This window comes from Haliotis rufescens, unplaced genomic scaffold, assembly GCF_023055435.1.
Source record: "Haliotis rufescens isolate VD_foot unplaced genomic scaffold, xgHalRufe1.0.p SCAF_4, whole genome shotgun sequence".
NCBI lineage: Eukaryota > Metazoa > Mollusca > Gastropoda > Lepetellida > Haliotidae > Haliotis > Haliotis rufescens.
The window spans coordinates 59,671,413-59,688,893 of record NW_025964112.1 but is presented as its reverse complement, the minus strand read 5'-3'; the positions used below and the strand labels follow the sequence as shown (position 1 = coordinate 59,688,893).

Below are 17,481 nucleotides of genomic sequence, written 5' to 3'. Positions count from 1 at the left end.
GCTGCAATTCGCTGTGCAGAGTTGAATGCCTTGGGCACGCCAGAAATCTATCCTTGTTGGTACGATTCCCGGTTCGCCCCGATTATTTTTCTAGGTTTGTCAGCACCATACCCGTAATCGAGGGTTACACCAAAGTCTTGAACGTCTGAAACCTGCAACACCGCGGGCTTTCCTCTCACATGCCGTGATATAAATGAAATACTGTTCAAAGCGGCGATAAACCCAACACAGTCACTCACTCACCATTGTAGTATAGTGAAATCAAAACTGTTTCAGAGAGATTTTACTCTGAAAGCAGAGGAACTGTGATATGCTCAGATTTAAGGTAGGGCAGATGCTATGGAATGAGCAGCATCAAGAAACTCCTTGAACTGGACAAATTATGCTCAATACAGAAGACAGCTTCGTGGAGTTGGCAGTTCAAATTGGAAGCACGTGCTGACGTTTACATTTTGTATATGGACCAAAGGTTTAAATAGTGATTAACAAACGCATGGTTGTGAAACGGGAGCTAGGAATAGGACACATGACAATGTTTTTCATTCTTTCGTTTCCATGTTTACGTTGTTTCTTGTGTGTAAATAGGGATGAATGAGAACACCGATGTTTTTGTTAACTCATCAGACAGTAAGATTACAGCTGCCTGTACATGGTTGAGTCTGACCAGTGGTTGGGAGCATGGGCAATGATCCACATGGTTCACATGTGATGAAACAGTATCACATACTAACTAGATTCAATTATTTATTTAAGAATTGACTTTGTGTGAGTTCACTGGAGTATGAACCTTCATAGAGTGGGGGCCAACTGTGTGAACGTCGGAGCTTGCAGTAATACCACGGCAGGGAACAGTAGAATTGAGCTGATGGAAGCGGTCCCACAATATTCGAGTATCTGTTCTTCAAGCCAGCTGTCATTGAAAGTCTAATCTGATTCAGAACCATCACTACCATATTTGATTGGCCGGTTGGTTTGTTGTTTAACGCCGCACGCAGCAATATTCCAGCTATATGACGGCGGTCTGTAAATGATCCAGACAATCCAGTGATTGATATCATGAGCATCGATCCACGCAATTGGGATCGGTGACATGCATCAACCAAGTCAGTGAGCCTGACCACCCGATCCCGTTAGTCGCCTTTTACGACAAGCATAGTCGCCTTTTGCGGCAAGCATGGGTTGCTGAAGACCTGTTCTAACCCGGCTCTTCACGGGTTCTACCATATTTGAAAGATGACACAACACATGATCAATTGTCTGTTTTGACAGAATTTGGAGTTTGTTTTCCATGAATGTTCGGTATACAATACTAGAATTTCTTAAAATTCTTTAATATTCTTTTATGTTGGTTAGTGTTACGTTTTACAGTTTCGCTTTTCGCAGTAACGTTTGGACAGGAACAGCTAATACGTTCTCATTTTTTATTCTCATTCACAGCCTGACGGTATCAGGGGAACTATTTGGCTTTAGGCACCAATGAATGATGAAGCAGTTCCATGTCATGCGACGTTATATGCTGGTGATGTGTACCACGTCAGTCAGGGATGTTCAAACAGCTCTATTTGTTTAGAAAACTCGTATGGTACAAGAATGGGATTCAGGCTCTTTCCCTTGACCGGGGCACGGGTGACCCAGTCGTCTAAGGCGCCGCGATTCGCTGTGCAGAGTTGCGTCCCTCGGGCACGCCAGAAACCTATGATTGTGGGTTCAAATCCCGGTTCGCCCCGATTATGTTTCTAGGTTTGTCAGCACCATACCCGTGCTCGTGGGTTTCACCGAAGTGGTTAACGTCTGAGACCTGCATCACTTCGGATTTTCCTCCCACATTAAGCTGACACGCCGTGATATAACTGGAATACTTTTAAAAGCGGCGTAAAACCCAACTCACTCACTCACTCGCTTCCCTCACCAGAGTACATTAGTGTGTCTCTTTTTGCATTTGGAGTTGTTATATATTGTTTTATTGACAAGTCAACAGTACATTTCACATGATATGTATTTGTTAATCAGAGAATGTGCACCTTGCAAACCAACTGTAGGGATGGAGAGACTTTGAATCCTTCCACAGCCAGCTGACAAACTGTGGGAGGACTGGAAACTGTTTGAAGAGACATTCAATCCAAACCGTGATCATTAACACCTTCACGCGATCTTATGATATTAGTAAACGTAAGCACAACAGCTTTCCGGAAGAGCAGATGGAAAGTTTTAACTCGATGAGTATTGCACATATCTTGGACACCATCACATCGAAGGATGAGGGGCGAACATAACCACCCGCAGCAAATCACAAAAATCACATATAGCCCACAACTGACTCGTGTATCGAATTCAGCCTTATGTCTTCACGATACATATTTTTGATAACACATCTGTGTCTGACGGTTTGATCTATATTGTGACCATCATTGGACTCTCAGTTACGTAACTCGAAGTGCGAACAGGGTCAGATGTAACGTAAGAAGCAAATGACGTCGCATCAAACAAAAGCATCTCAAGATATTCCTTCAGGCCTGGATTCATTAATGAGTAAAGATAAACTCCTTATACCCATGTGCAGTAATACTTGTACCAAGTTCTACATTTGGATTAGGCACCGATTCACTAATCATCTGCCTTTCAAAGGAGTATTTTGATACAAAATATACGGTGTCAGCGTTTGTGATGTTTTCTTATCAACTAGCTTTCATTTTTGTATTGATGGATTCGACACAGCATCATTATCGGGCTCTGAAGCAATGATCTTCTGTGTGTCGATGTCAGTCCGGGTGTAATTCTCTGTGAACAACAGAAGTAGGGGTACGGTAGCTGCTACAGAGCCAAGTATGCACCAGTTCATCCACAGAACACCTGCAAGAGATACGGGGACTTCGAATGAATTGTTTGTGGTTGATTACACAGTCACATACTTGGATGCATTCTAAACTATTAAGATTGAATACTTTAACGTCAAAACAGTTTTTGACGTAAAATATATAATATTTACACAGTCACATACTTGGATGCATTCTAAACAATTCAGATTGAATACTTTAACGTCAAAACAGTTTTTGATGTGAAATATATCATATTTACACAGTCACATACTTGGATGCATTCTAAACCATTAAGATTGAATACTTTAACGTCAAAACAGTTTGTGATGTAAAATATATCAATTTAAAGTTTATTCTTAAGGGGAACTTGAGACACATATATAGTTTCACTTACATATACATGAAAAAATGATACTTGGTTGTTTTGTTCAGTGGCTGACTCTCATTGACAAATTTACTTTTGTGACGTAAATTTAGATGGTTTTTTTTGTATAATTCTCGTTAAGCACTTTTATCACATATCTACATAGGAAATATTTCATAATATGGGTTACTTTGCATTAGATGCAGAAAATAATATAATTATACACATTAAAGCATGTGTTTTAATAACGCTTATAAATTGTCTCTCCATCATAAACGTAAATAAAACTTTGGATTCAAACATATTAACTCTAATATCCATGTCCATTGGGATACGGGTGGTTCAATGGTATGTTAGCCGTGCCAGGATACGGGTTCGAATCAATGATTGAACAGGATTAAAACATGTGGTCTGTCAGTGTTTCATTAAAGTGAAAAACGTCGGCTACTACGCTAATTTGGGCTTTCCCCCACATGAAGCAGACACACCGTGATATGACGTTCAATGCGGCGTTAAACGCAACTTACAGACCCCCAAATGACACCATTTGTGACCTAGCGTAATAAAGGGGGTGTACCTATTCTCGGGATCTGCAGCACAGACAGGAAGAAGACACCAGTCAGGTTGTTGGCGATGGTGAGAACACCGGCCGTCACTCCCTCGGCGACAGGATAGGACGCCTCACATCCCAGCTCGTAAAACAGCGGAACAGAACCGTTGATGAAGACCCCCATCATGATGCAGGACAGGTACAGCGACAATGAAAGAGAAGAACATGAGATACAGGCAGACCATGTCACGCACTGACATTGATTCCACTTGTTCAACAGGCACTTCCTTGTATGCATGTTGACAAAATAGCGAATACAGTAAACTACGTTTATAACGAACACGCTGAACGAACTGTCGGATATAACGAACCTATTTTTTTGTCCCGACTATTTGCTGTCGTTATGCTGTATATATGCTTATAACGAACTACGGTTATAACGAACTAAACTTAGTGGTCCCTTTGAGTTCGTTATAACCGTAGTTTACTGTACATTCATCAAGACATATTCGCTTATTAACATACACTATACACAGAATTACTTACCAATACTGAAGGGGATGAAGGACAGACGCAGCAGGACAAACCAGACAGTTGCGCCTGTTGCTACGACGAATAGGAACAAGAGTATTCTCTTCATGCGACGGAGAAACAGATCAGCAATCCTTAAAGTAAAGGACACAGTATTCAACAATGGGTAATTGACTGTGAACATCATATACCTAATACTATACCTGACGCTTCCTCACAGTCAAATGTGTCAAGTACAAAGCATAATGTGCCTAAGTTGAATGGTCGAGGTAAGTTTTGTCGTATATTCTGTCTCCGATTCCATCCTAACATGCATGTACATACCTGGACATCAGTAGTGCTGCAACACAACCGCCAGCCGTGCTATAAAAGCCCATCCATCCGGCATGGTACTGAAAGAAAACAGTTTCAATTTCACATTTCCAACAGGTGAGGTGAGGTGAAATTGGGTTTTACGTCGCGTCCAAGATTATTGCACTTATATAGTGACGTGCATGTACGTGTGTGTGTTTGTATGGCTGCTTGTACTAGTCCGGACTGATGCCAATTTATAGTGCTAGCTCACTGAGATACCATGCCGCAGTTTGAACATGAATACCCCACTCAGACACAGTATACTGACTCCGAGCCCACCAGTCCTTGTTTTAGACCCTTATGGCCGAGCGCCAAAATATGGTACCATCTTTTAACGTCTTTTGGTATGACGCGGCCGGAGATCGAACCCCGGACCTTCCGCTATCCGGGCGGACGATCTACCACTAAATCACGGAGGCGGTCTACATTTCCAACACAGTTGGTTTAGCACTTGAGTATCTTCATGAAGTTGCACATCATACAAGACTACGCAAATCCAACACGCTGAAGAAACATTTCAATTGTTCGACAGTTATACAGGGAGCGAATGAGTACTTTTACGCCGCTTTTAGTAATATTCCAGCAATCATAAGGCGGGAGAATATCAATTGGCACATTGTTTCGTTGTGGATCACTGAACCAAGGGCTTCGCCGTGATAAGCGAGCACTCGGCTACCACAAATTCCCTTCACATTAGAATTAACATTTCAGTTGTTCGTGAGTGGTGCATATTGAAATAAATAATAGCTAAAAATTCAGTGTTTGTCAATAACACCATCCCAAATGAACCCAGTTATTATATACTAACAACGGATTGACAAGGAGGTTGAAAGTACATCGATATGATAGGTTGGAGTTGACACAAACCCGAATACATAATACAATTCAGATAAAATTATGTTTGTTATCATAGGACACAAAATGAATATATGTCATGACACATGTTGCACCTGTCATCACCTGACATCACCTGACATCTCACGACGTCATATGGTTTACCGTAAAGCTTGTTGTTCGATAAACCATATTCCCTGTTATCAAAATAATCCTAATACATGTGAAGCATCTGTTTAATATTGAGTTCTGTACGATTGATATAAGCAATTGTCTGCTGAACCATCCGTAGTTTATATTTTGAAAAAAGAAAATATATTGTTTTATACTATTGCTCCATTGTTGGATAAGCTCATCTAGGAGCGAACTGTAACTACCGGGTGTAGACTAATTTACAAGGATGCTAAATTAACATGATGCAACAATATGATGCTGGCTATCTGAAGATAATTTTCCCATAGAATGTACCTCTATATAAACAAGAAGCCTTCGAAGAGAGCAGCACGACCGACTCACTGAGCCCAAGACAAAGTTCAATTCCAAGGGCAACACAGTAATTGCCTTTACAGCGTTATGTGCATAACGTGGGTCGTGGGTGGAGATGATGCACAACTGAATATCTATTATTATTAGCATCATCCTTATTATTACCTGCGTTATTCCGACACCGTCCAGCACGACATCCAGTACAGCCCCAAACACGCCAAACACTCCCGTCGGGACACTGAAGGCCACCAGGATCACCAAGAAGCGTTTATGTCTGCTCAAAGAAAAATAACAAGCTTGAAAATAATAATGACAATTTGATAAGTCCGTCTGTGATCTTATCGCGATTACTGCAGCCCCTCACCCATTTATCGGTCTCAAGGAGCTGCATTTTACTGGAGTGTGCAGAATAAGGCTGCCCGCCCACATTCGCGATGTTGGCCGCGATATATCTCGATGTTAAGCTCGTGTGAAATATTGTTATAAATCGTGATTAGCGCGTGATATCCTCGTACTTTGCTCCTTATCTGCTCGTGATAATTCGTGATAGATCGTACACTATACGTGTTTAAAATATCTCGAATACTCGTGTTACATCGAGTCCTGTACGTGCTAAACTCATGGTGTGCCCGGTATTGTTCGTTGTTAGGTCGTTGTTATCGTACTGCACTCGTAATGACCTCATGTGGTATTTGTGACCCGACGTGAACACGAGGTCTTCACGACAGACAGGATGTGGGTACGATAATACGGGTAAGTGAGTGAGTGAATGAGTGAGTGAGTATGATTTTACGCCGCTTTTAGCAGTATTCCAGCAATATCACGGCGGGGGACACCAGAAATGGGCTTCACACATTGTACCCACATCGGGGATCGAACCCGGGTCTGCGAACCCATGACGAGCGAACGCTTTAACCACAAGGCTACCCGACCGCCCCACGATTATACGAGCACAACACGTTTAGTTTTCACGGAGAAGAGCAAGTTACGTATGATACGATGTTTATACGAGTCAGACACGTGCATAGTACCAGTCAGCTACGATGTACCACGAGCTAACTACGATAATCACGTGTTGAATACGAGGTTATCGCAAATGCGCGACGATATGTTCACATGGGGACGCGCGGGGGACGCAGGATCATCACGAGTATAAATACGGGTCGCGTCCCTCGCCAGCTCACAGCGAGTTTCTGAAGAAACCAATGCGTTTCCAGAGTTGAATATTAGTTATTAGCAGCAAGTTTCAGAATTTCGGTGTTTAAATATCAGTAAGCCACCTCGAAGGAAGACTGGAAGTAGGCTGGGGACAACACAGCGGATGAGGAGAGGAGTCCCAGGAAAGGGAGAGGTCACCGTTACCCACACATAGCCAGGACCAGGCCGAGGACCCGCCCCACCCCTCTGTCCCAGTCTGGAGAGATCACCCACAACCCAACCCACACAGAGCCAAGACGACGACCAGGCCGAGGACCAGCCACAGTCCTTCAGAACGAGTTTCAGGGGGAAGGGTAGGGACAAGGAGGAATTCGATATTAAGGCAGCTTTTAACAGTATTCCAGTTATATCACGGCGTGTCAGCTTAATGTGGGAGGAAAGTCCGAAGTGATGCATGTACCACTTGGATGAAACCCACGATGGTATCATGCTGACAAACATGGAAACATAATCGGGGTGAACTGGGATTCGAACAGATCATAGGTTTCTGGCGTACCAAAGGAACGTTACTTTGTACAGTGAAATGCGTCGCCTCAGACAACAGGCCTTTCGTGCCCCCGGAACACGAGGAGGTCGAGGAGCAGGATGATGATGGTGACTCCCTAGGTATTAGCACACCACACAACACCACATAGAAGCCAGGTCCTCACTTAAACCGTGCGTTGAACGTGATCGCGGCGTTGGTCCTCCTCTTCCCTTCGCTTACGTCTGCAGACAACCAGGATTGTGACGGCAACCACCCCAACCTCATTCCATCTGTACTGGAAATCAACAATCAACCTGCGATTCGTTTCAGATTGTTTTACGTGGTTTGTCAGCATCATGTCCTTGCTTGAGGGTTTCATCAGTGATAAAAGTTTAAGAATTGTATTACGTCGAGTTTTCCTCTCACATGACGCTGATACGCCCTGATTTCATGATTGTTTGTTATCAGCTGTTCTGTATGTCAGTCCTGGGGACAACAGATGTGTCCTTTAGAAAAGTCCACCAATATACTCTGCCACATCCACAAACTCTCTTCCTTGGTAATCCTTGTTCAATCCGGAATGCCAAGTACATTTCTGATGATGTATGATTTGCTGCCGATCGTTTAAGTATACATGTGTTGTAAATACAACAGAGCAAATCGGCATACCCTAGTCCGTCGATCCATAGCCGCCAGCGGCCACGGTTACCCCAGTCAGATTACTGACAGGATAGGTTCGGAATATGAGTAGTACTTTCAGAGATGAACACTACCATCTTACGTGAATAGTCTTTTGAGACCCTGCAGGTAGCTTGTCCTCGCCATGGACGCTGTGAGACTGGGGGGAGAGGGGGGCTTGGCGGGGAAGTACACCACCACCAGGAACAGCAGCAGCACACAAGCCGCACATTCTGAATACAGCACAGTTAACACGTGGAACACAGAGAGATAATATCGTCATTAGAAGCATTGAACATTGCGCACATACATTCATTTTAGAAGTTATTGACGTAAGAATAGAACTGTTCTATGCGACATTTCAGTAATAACCACGTAATAATTGTAAAATACAGCAAGAATTGGCTTCACAAAAAAACGCACATATAACGAGAGAGAAAAAGAAGTAAATACGGTTTATGCTTAAAATGGTATTTCTAAACGGTTTGATTCAGTGGATGCAGAAAACGTTGATCACCTATATACATGAGTCTCATGATGCCGCTTCTCACCTCGGACAGGTTAGCGGCTGGTGTCAGACAGAACGCAGTGGAGTTCATCTCACTTGACGAACTGCAACAACGGACATGTCACTTTTATCATATAGCAGGTATAGCAATGTTTTTTAATTGAAACATAACCACAGTCCCTTAATACACGGGGAAGGGTTGAAACCATTAACATCCGATACATAACGTTGTAAAAGAATTTATTAATTTGCTTTTTACGTTTAAGTTAGTGTACTAATGGGTAATATGGATTATATAGCATAAACTTAATCCTGAATTGCTCTCTTGGTGGTTGTTATTTATTTATTTATTTATTTATTTATTTATTTATTTATTTGGAAACTCCTTCTTGAATATGTATTCAGTACTGTATTTTCTGAATAAAATAATGACACCTTCGTTAAGCACCTTTTGCTTTTCGTTTGCAGAGTAAGATTGTGATGAAAAAACAAACAAATACCAAACAGATCATTTGTCTTTTCTTGGGAGAGAATACGGCAAATGTACCACCAAATCCATGTCTCAAGGTGTAGCCAGAATACTTAATACTATCAAGGAAGCACTTTCTTTATATTCACAGAAAGTATTGGAGACAAGTGAAATTAAAACCGTGTGGTTTCTCAAAACCTGGATTTGCTGGTAACAATTTCAGAAAAGAACCGAGTTTAATTATGTCAAAACTATCCCACATGATAAACGTAAGAAAATACTTTAGTTCTTGATTCATGGGGCATGTGTTACTAAGAGTAGTAACCAAAGATCTAGTTACATATTTATCGCCAGAATATCCGGACAATTTGTCAAAAATGAAAGCAAATGTCATCTGAAGTTAACTGAGAAACCAATAAGTAATGGTAAAATTAGGGGGTGAGACATTCAGACATCGCCATGGGCACAACTTGTGCTCCCCTTCTTGCTGATCTGTTTCTGTATGTTTCTCATACGAAACTGATCAGGTACATGCCTCTTTAAGTGGCATTAAGGCGCTGGTATTAATGTCGATTGACTCATGTGTCTGTTAATCGCGGTGCATATGTGTGACCGTAGTTATTAACCATTTTCTGCCCAGTTGCCTGATAACGGTAGAAGCATCTGCACCGACACGTCGCATTTGGAAGAATACAAAGAGAAGATGATATTCATAACTCAGTCGTGTGTTTTCAAACGTACATATAATTATTTACCGTTACCTTGAATGGTAACCATGCATATGCTGGATATATACAGCCAACAGAATGTAATAATCATCTGTTCTCAACGCAAATGTTTTTGATGGTTGCCAGGCGAGATATTTTAATGTGTCTCAGTGAAAATATAACCTGTAGTAGTCAAGTTGCCCATACTGTGCAAACAGTTGGACAAAATAAGAAACACCATTTCTGGAATATGGACAATGAACGAAGGTCCATGACATGTTTACAGTAATTAATGACAGCTAGAATCTGCATGTCATCGTGTGTTAATCATGTTCATTGCATAATAATGAGGAATGGATGCGTTTCTTACTTTATGTGTAGGATGTCCGTCATGTTCAAGGATGGTTCTTCTGGTTGGGGCACCAAGAGGGGCCCTGAAGGTAAAAAAGCGTATTTATCAACCAAATCGGTTTTGGGTGAGATCAAGCAATGTCTCTTACATATCGCTTCAATGCAATTGCACCGCAATGCTTTGCAGATCATTGTGACGCCATCGGTTACCTTGACGTCACAATCAAATGACATCATTAATCTCTCTGTCACTGAAGCTGGTTGGTGAAACTATTCGGGTTACAGTATGTGTGTGTTGGGTTTAACGCCACTTTGAACTAGTTTTGTCAAGCCCAGACATTCATACAGTTTTGCCTCAAACTACGGACTCACTGACTTGGTTGATGCATGTCATCGTATCCCAACTGCATGGATCGATGCTCATGATGCCAATCACTGGATTGTCTGGCCCAGACTCGGTTATTTACAGACCGCCGTCATACAGCTGGAATATCGCTGATTGCGGCGTTAAACAACAAACAAACAAACTCACCAATGATGAAGCTGACAGAGAGGCCAAGATAGGTGAATACAGATGACACGGCTGTAGCAGTAGCCCTCTGTTTGGGGGGAAACCACGTGGCAGAGAGGAGGGCGGGGCCGGCGAATGGCACAGTACCAGCCACACCATTCACCATAGCTGCAATGTTTATCAACCTGAGAATAAGATCAAACAACAGAGCTTAAGAGCTTTCATGATATCATACGGTAATGTCATACGGTTCGATGAAATTAAAACATTCACATATAAGTTTGAATACATGGAAAATATTGATTAAATGGAGGAAATATACAAACGTGAATCTGAAACTTGTGATCCGTGATGCGTTTTGTGGATTCTACCTTGTAACAACGGAAAGGTTGAAGGTTGCATGAAATTGCAGTACAAAATGAAGCCATTTTATAGACTTGTGTCCAAATTGGAAACGGAAGAGCCAATTGAGTATATATATCGCATGGTGCATCTATCTGCGTCAAAGCTTGTTGGTGGTGATGGCAACTGTCCTACTTGTCAGACTACTTGACCTTGCCTCACACGCGACCATGTGAGTTGACTGCTTGTATCTGTTCAGTAGTGAGTGAGTGAGTTAGGTTTTACGCCGCTTTTAACAGTATTCCAGTAAGTTATATCGCGGCGTGTCAGCTTAATGTGGGAGGAAAGCCCGAAGTGATGCAGGTCTCAGACGTTTACCACTTCGGTGAAAACCACGAGCACGGGTATGGTGCTGACAAACCTAGAAACATAATCGGGGGGAACCGGGATTCGAACCCACAATCATAGGTTTCTGGCGTGCCCAAGGGACGCAACTCTGCACAGCGAATCGCGGCGCCTTAGACGACTGGGCCACCCGTGCCCCCCGTATCTGTTCAGTAATATTGGTCAGTGCAGTACATGCGCAGTTATGTTCTCAGCTACGTTTATCAACAGAAAGCTTTTGTAATATTATGCGGTGTGTTATGTTAAAATAATAACAGTATCTATTAATATAATTCTCTACATCTGAATGTAAATTATTTAATAACATATGAAGCATATTTATTTACAGAATGTTTGTATTATGTTAAAACTACGACACTACCAAATACATTTCTTAACAAAACGGATACTGTGTTGTTATCCATCGGAATGTTACCTTTTTTCAATGCAATAAAGTGTTCTTTCAGAGAAGTAATAACAAATTGTAACTATTCCATAAAATATGTATCGTGACTTATAGTGGTATTGTTGCTTGTTATGTTCAGACTTCTACACAAGAATAGCCACTTATATTAAAACACATATATGCTCGGGAGATTAAAGTATATGGAACTTTGGATTGTCATATCATTATATATCTTATGACTGCACTGGGCTGTTACATTCAATATACTTGAGCGTTACTGACCGTGTTGCCGGTACTGCCGTTTACTCGTGATTTTATGATCGTCATTCTACACCAGAATAACAACATATGTAGCAGACAGATAGACAGACAGACAGACAGACAGACTGTTTATTCAGTAAGAAGGCCATAGGCCCGTAATACAGGCAATGGTTGATTGCATGAACTGCGCATGCCAAGGAAGTAATCGATTTAAGTTTCTCTTAGCCGTTGGACTTTATATAGATATAAGCATGTGTTATATACAACATCAAAATTTTCTTATGAAATAATTTCAGTAAAAGATGTTACAGTTTGAAACTTGATATACTGTTTAAGATACATATTTCTTAGGGCTGAATAACGCTCACATACAAGTGAAACATGAAATTCATATGTAGAAAATAATATATTTAGTGCAGATTCAAGTAAACGAAATCTTTAGAGCGTCACATTAATATTTTAAAGCATCACATACGGTATGCACTGGATTGACACATTCAATAAAGCAGGTGCGGTACTGACCATGTTGCTGGTACTGCTTCACTCGTGATGCATCTTATGGCCGTGAGAAACACCATCAGCGCAGCGCACAACAGCATTGATATCCGCAGTCCTGGAGCGAGAGAGTAGGATAAATACGTCTTATAGCCCAGTTACATTCAGAAGCCAATCGACATGACAAATATTTAGATCTCTACTATATTCACAACCACAGGCACAGGAGCTCACCTTTATCCAGTGATAAAATATTTGAGGGGTGAAGAAACATAAATGTGTCATACTATATATTTGGACAATAAAACATACAGCCCCTCACTTGTATACAATGGTTGTTTTCAATACTATCCATATGTGAGTGAGTATGATTTTACGCCGCTTTTAGCAACATTCCAGCAATATCACGGCGGGGGACACCAGAAATGGACTTCACATATTGTGCCCATGTCGGGAATCAAACCAGGGTCTTCGGCGTGACGAGCGAACGCTTTAACCACTAGGCTGCCCGACCGCCCCACTTTCTATATGTACTCAGGACATTTTGTGATACCTTTTTGCGAATCTGGCTGTATATTCCACAGTCATATTTTCCTGATATCTATGGCGTTTATGAAAACACACTCAAATATATAGTAACAATCCAAGTTATCTGGAATAAAGTATATTCCTCATCACCCCTGCTCATTTGATGATCAAAATGCAATCAAATATAGTTTTTAGACTACAATAATTTATACGTGTTTATGGATAATGATGCCATATGCTAAATAGTAATTAGATAATCTTGCTAGAGGGTTACTATATGTCACACAACTGCCTCGCCTGCCCTGGAATCTCGTTACAAACGATAAAGAAATTGTTTTCCATATTAGTACTCTGTTGATGGAAAGTAACATTTTCAATTTCTGTGTGTACTTGATAAATTGTATTTCATGATGCAAGACATGCACACTTAATAGATGGAATTATGTTTCACTGTAGCAATAACAGTAATTATTATTGACCACATTATATTACATATAACTGAATTAAACCCATGCCCTAGGAATGATAGTGATGTATCTTTAAAAAGACAGGAAGAACTGATTTCTGTCAATTGAATAATTGTGCTACAGAAAAGGAGGGGTCTATCACGCCGCGGGCATTAGCTGCAGCACATAGCTTAGGATTTGTACGACCCAGTAGTAGCAAGACACCTCGCCCTATAATTGTTAATATGTACTGTGTATGAGCGCTAGGAACAGGAACAGTCTGAGACAAAATGCCATAGGGATAGCAAACGACCTGATGAAACTGCAGAGGAGCACACAACACGACTTGAAGGAACAGGGAAAATTCAACTACAGTAAAGTACGGTTATAACGAACTCAAGGGGACTACTAATTTTAGTTCGTTATAACCGTAGTTCGTTATAAGCATATATACAGCATAACTACAGCCAATAGTCGGGACCAAAAAAAGTTCGTTATATTCGTTAGTTCGTTATAAGCGTGTTCGTTATAACCGTAGTTTACTGTACCATAAGAACGGAAATCTCATCATCTCTTATCGCCAGGTCAAGCTTCAACACTAACCAGGAAACACCGATCAACGAAGTAAGTACATGGAAACGGGCGAACACAAAACGACTCCTACAATAGCAGACGACACTACTCCACATCACAAAGGTAATGGTCGGGATCGTAGACTACGTGCAAACATCAAGCCTGCCCAACTGGCTACTGCGACAGATATGCGATAGCGATGAGCCCGTGCCCAGTATTCATTAACTGATAATCAGTGTCTGAACTACGCCAATCTTCTCTTCTGTAATATATGTCTATTTTATCAACAAAAATAGGTGATACAGACTTCATGAACGTTCTCCATACTGTTGATTTTGTTTGTTTGTTGTTTAACGCCGCACTCAGCAATATCCCAGCTATATGACGGCGGTCTGTAAGTAATCGACAATCCAGTGATTGACAACATAAGCATCGATCAACCCAATTGGGATCGATGACATTGACGAACCAAGTCAGCGAGCCAGACCACCCGATCCCGTTAGTCGCCTCTTACCCATACTGTTGATATATATGGAATAACAAAATCTAGTACAGATAGCATTGATAATGATATTTTCAGCGATTTCATTACATATTGTTTATTAGAGCAATCACGTATAATCTATTATCTGGTGGTATCGTTCTCTGTGTGAAGAAAACACAGAACAGTATAGTCAAATAGAACGCAATAATAGTCAAATGTTACGAATAAAGAAAGAACAATGCGTACTAAAGAACGCGTGTGCGCAGGAAAGGACACTGAACTGCTAAAGGGCGTTGACAATAAAGATGACGTTACAATTTGTAAAACATTCCGAGGGTAATCGGCTTGTTCCGCTGTGTACATGTATGACATAACTGCAAGTCGAGGTGCACAATGTTTAACGTCTTTCCTCGTGCACCCACCGTCTGACGTCACATATGTATAATACACACGTTATAATGCCGCCTATGACTTGTCTCTATTGTAACACTATATGATATTGCCCGCTGACCTACAAACCTTTCTGAATTAAGCCGATTGAAAACTGTGCATGTATTGGGTATCTGCAACTAGCTCCTAATGACAAAGCGAGGCGTCTTACACAGCAACACCAGCTTATGTTATCTGCATCGCTATCACAGGTGTAAACTAACCTCATCAAACCATGCGATTATAGGTCAGTGTACACTGTCTCACAGTCGCTGAACAATTATTATTTATTAATTTTATGTTTACCTTCCGCCCAACACATACTGTAATGCTATAGCTATAAATGAAGGAAGTCTAGAAAGTCCACAGGTTCAGGCGAATCGTTCACCTCACTGGTGCTTCTTTTCAATTGAGTTGTTTGTTTCAATCAAAATTAATATGATCAGAGACTAAGCCTAAGTGTAAGGTCAGAGTTACATCTGACTCAACATTTGATATTGACGTCTCACTCTCTATTGTACCAATAACTTATTACTGCGTCTTTTCATCGGGATACTGTCTTTGGGGCATTTGTACACGTTTGCTAAGCTCAATTGTATGTGTGGTCCGTGGCATGCGTGCACGTGTGGGCCTGCGCGCATACACGTGCATCATACTGTACGATTTGTGCCATGATGCTTCGCACCTGTTTAGAGATTTCGTATGAATAATGGATTTTGGAGAGAGAGAGAGAGAGAGAGAGAGAGAGAGAGAGAGAGAGAGAGTCATAATGGGATATAGACCCAAACGAATATGAGCGTGTATTGTATATTTAACGCAACGAGCGTTTTAGCACACGTGTTACATCATAGACACAGTCCTATCTTTGACATCTTTTTCATACATATTTCTAATCCGTATTCACTGCATTCAGTGATAGTGGGATACAGACCAGTTAACAAGGGTGTACTGTATATATAACGTTTTCTTACATCTGATAAATCACGGACAGATTCCTACCTTTGACATCCATCAACCAGGCCATTGGAAACATAAATACAATGTACACAATATTTGCCAAATTGTTCAGCATGCCTATATTGGCATCCGTCCACCCGAACACTGCCTTAGCTGACTGAGCGATAGGTCCGAAAGTGTTCCACACCACTGTGTGAAGAAGGGCAGCAAATGAAAACACCACCAGAACATACCACCGGTGCTTGTAGGACTTAATGTTCCTCGTGGAATCCAACAGAGGAGATTCTTCATCTGATACCTTCGAGGATTCATTGGAGATTTTATGTGCGGTACGTGTCCCGTTTCCTCTTAACGGAGGTAGACGGTCATCAACACACTCCTCGTCCTTCATGTTGTTACACAGGACTGGTTGTGATTACCATCCTTTCCCACCCTGTCATGAGGCCCGACTGGTGTCAGCTGTGGGCTATCCAGGCTATTCAGTGTACACGTACAACTTATCTTATCACTATCGTCATCCAATATCTCTCGCACAGCTGGATAATGAACACGTGTGGCCGGTCGGGTAGGCGTGCAGGGCTCCCTTCTTCACAACCACAGGTATCCTTACAACTAACTAAACGTCAAAATCTACAGGGGGCACGGGTGGCCCTGTCGTCTAAGGTGCCGCGATTCGCTGTGCAGAGTTGCATCCCTTGGGCACGCCAGAAACCTATGATTGTGGGTTCGAATCCCGGTTCGCCCCGATTATGTTTCTAGGTTTGTCGGCACCATATCCGTGCTCGTGGGTTTCACCGAAGTGGTAAACATCTGAGACCTGCATCACTTCGGGCTTTCTCCCACACTAAGCTGACACGCCGTGATATAACTGGAATACTGTTAAAAGCGGCGTTAAACCCAACTCACTCACTCACTCAAAATCTACAGTCTAACCAACATGTTAATGGTCCAACGGGAAGCTAATCCCCTGCCTAGTTCCTTATCCCCAAGTGGACTAGTCTTATGATACAAAAATAAAAACACTGAATGGTAAAAATAGAATGTTTTATATTTTCACATCTTAATATCTCTAACATGTGCTAAATATATGGGGGCGGTCGGGTAGCCTAGTGGTTAAAACATTCTTTCGTCACGCCAAAGACCCGGGTTCGATTCCCGACATGGGTACAATGTGTGAAGCCCATTTGTGGTGTCCCCCACCGTGATAATGCTGGAATATTGCTAAAGGCGTCGTAAGGTTTTACTCACTCACTCACTAAATATTTGACATGAGTGAGAACGTTTTCATATTAACATAATATAGGCAGACATGTAAATGTCATATCATCAGTCT

The 17,481-nt window shown here is 41.6% G+C and overlaps 1 protein-coding gene across 1 annotated transcript; it reads right to left on the bottom strand.

Annotated features, from left to right (window-relative positions):
• Nucleotides 1–1,945: 1,945 nt before the first annotated feature.
• LOC124113614 (solute carrier family 49 member 4 homolog) lies at nt 1,946–16,606 on the bottom strand. The gene is made up of 11 exons (XM_046474061.2): nt 16,191–16,606; nt 12,759–12,849; nt 10,865–11,028; nt 10,352–10,415; nt 8,815–8,909; nt 8,401–8,530; nt 6,101–6,209; nt 4,586–4,653; nt 4,277–4,395; nt 3,758–3,940; nt 1,946–2,850 (listed from the first exon to the last, which is right to left on the bottom strand). The coding sequence occupies exons 1-11, from the start codon at nt 16,537–16,539 to the stop codon at nt 2,687–2,689; spliced, it is 1,536 nt and encodes a 511-aa protein (XP_046330017.2). The 5' UTR covers nt 16,540–16,606; the 3' UTR covers nt 1,946–2,686.
• Nucleotides 16,607–17,481: the final 875 nt, after the last annotated feature.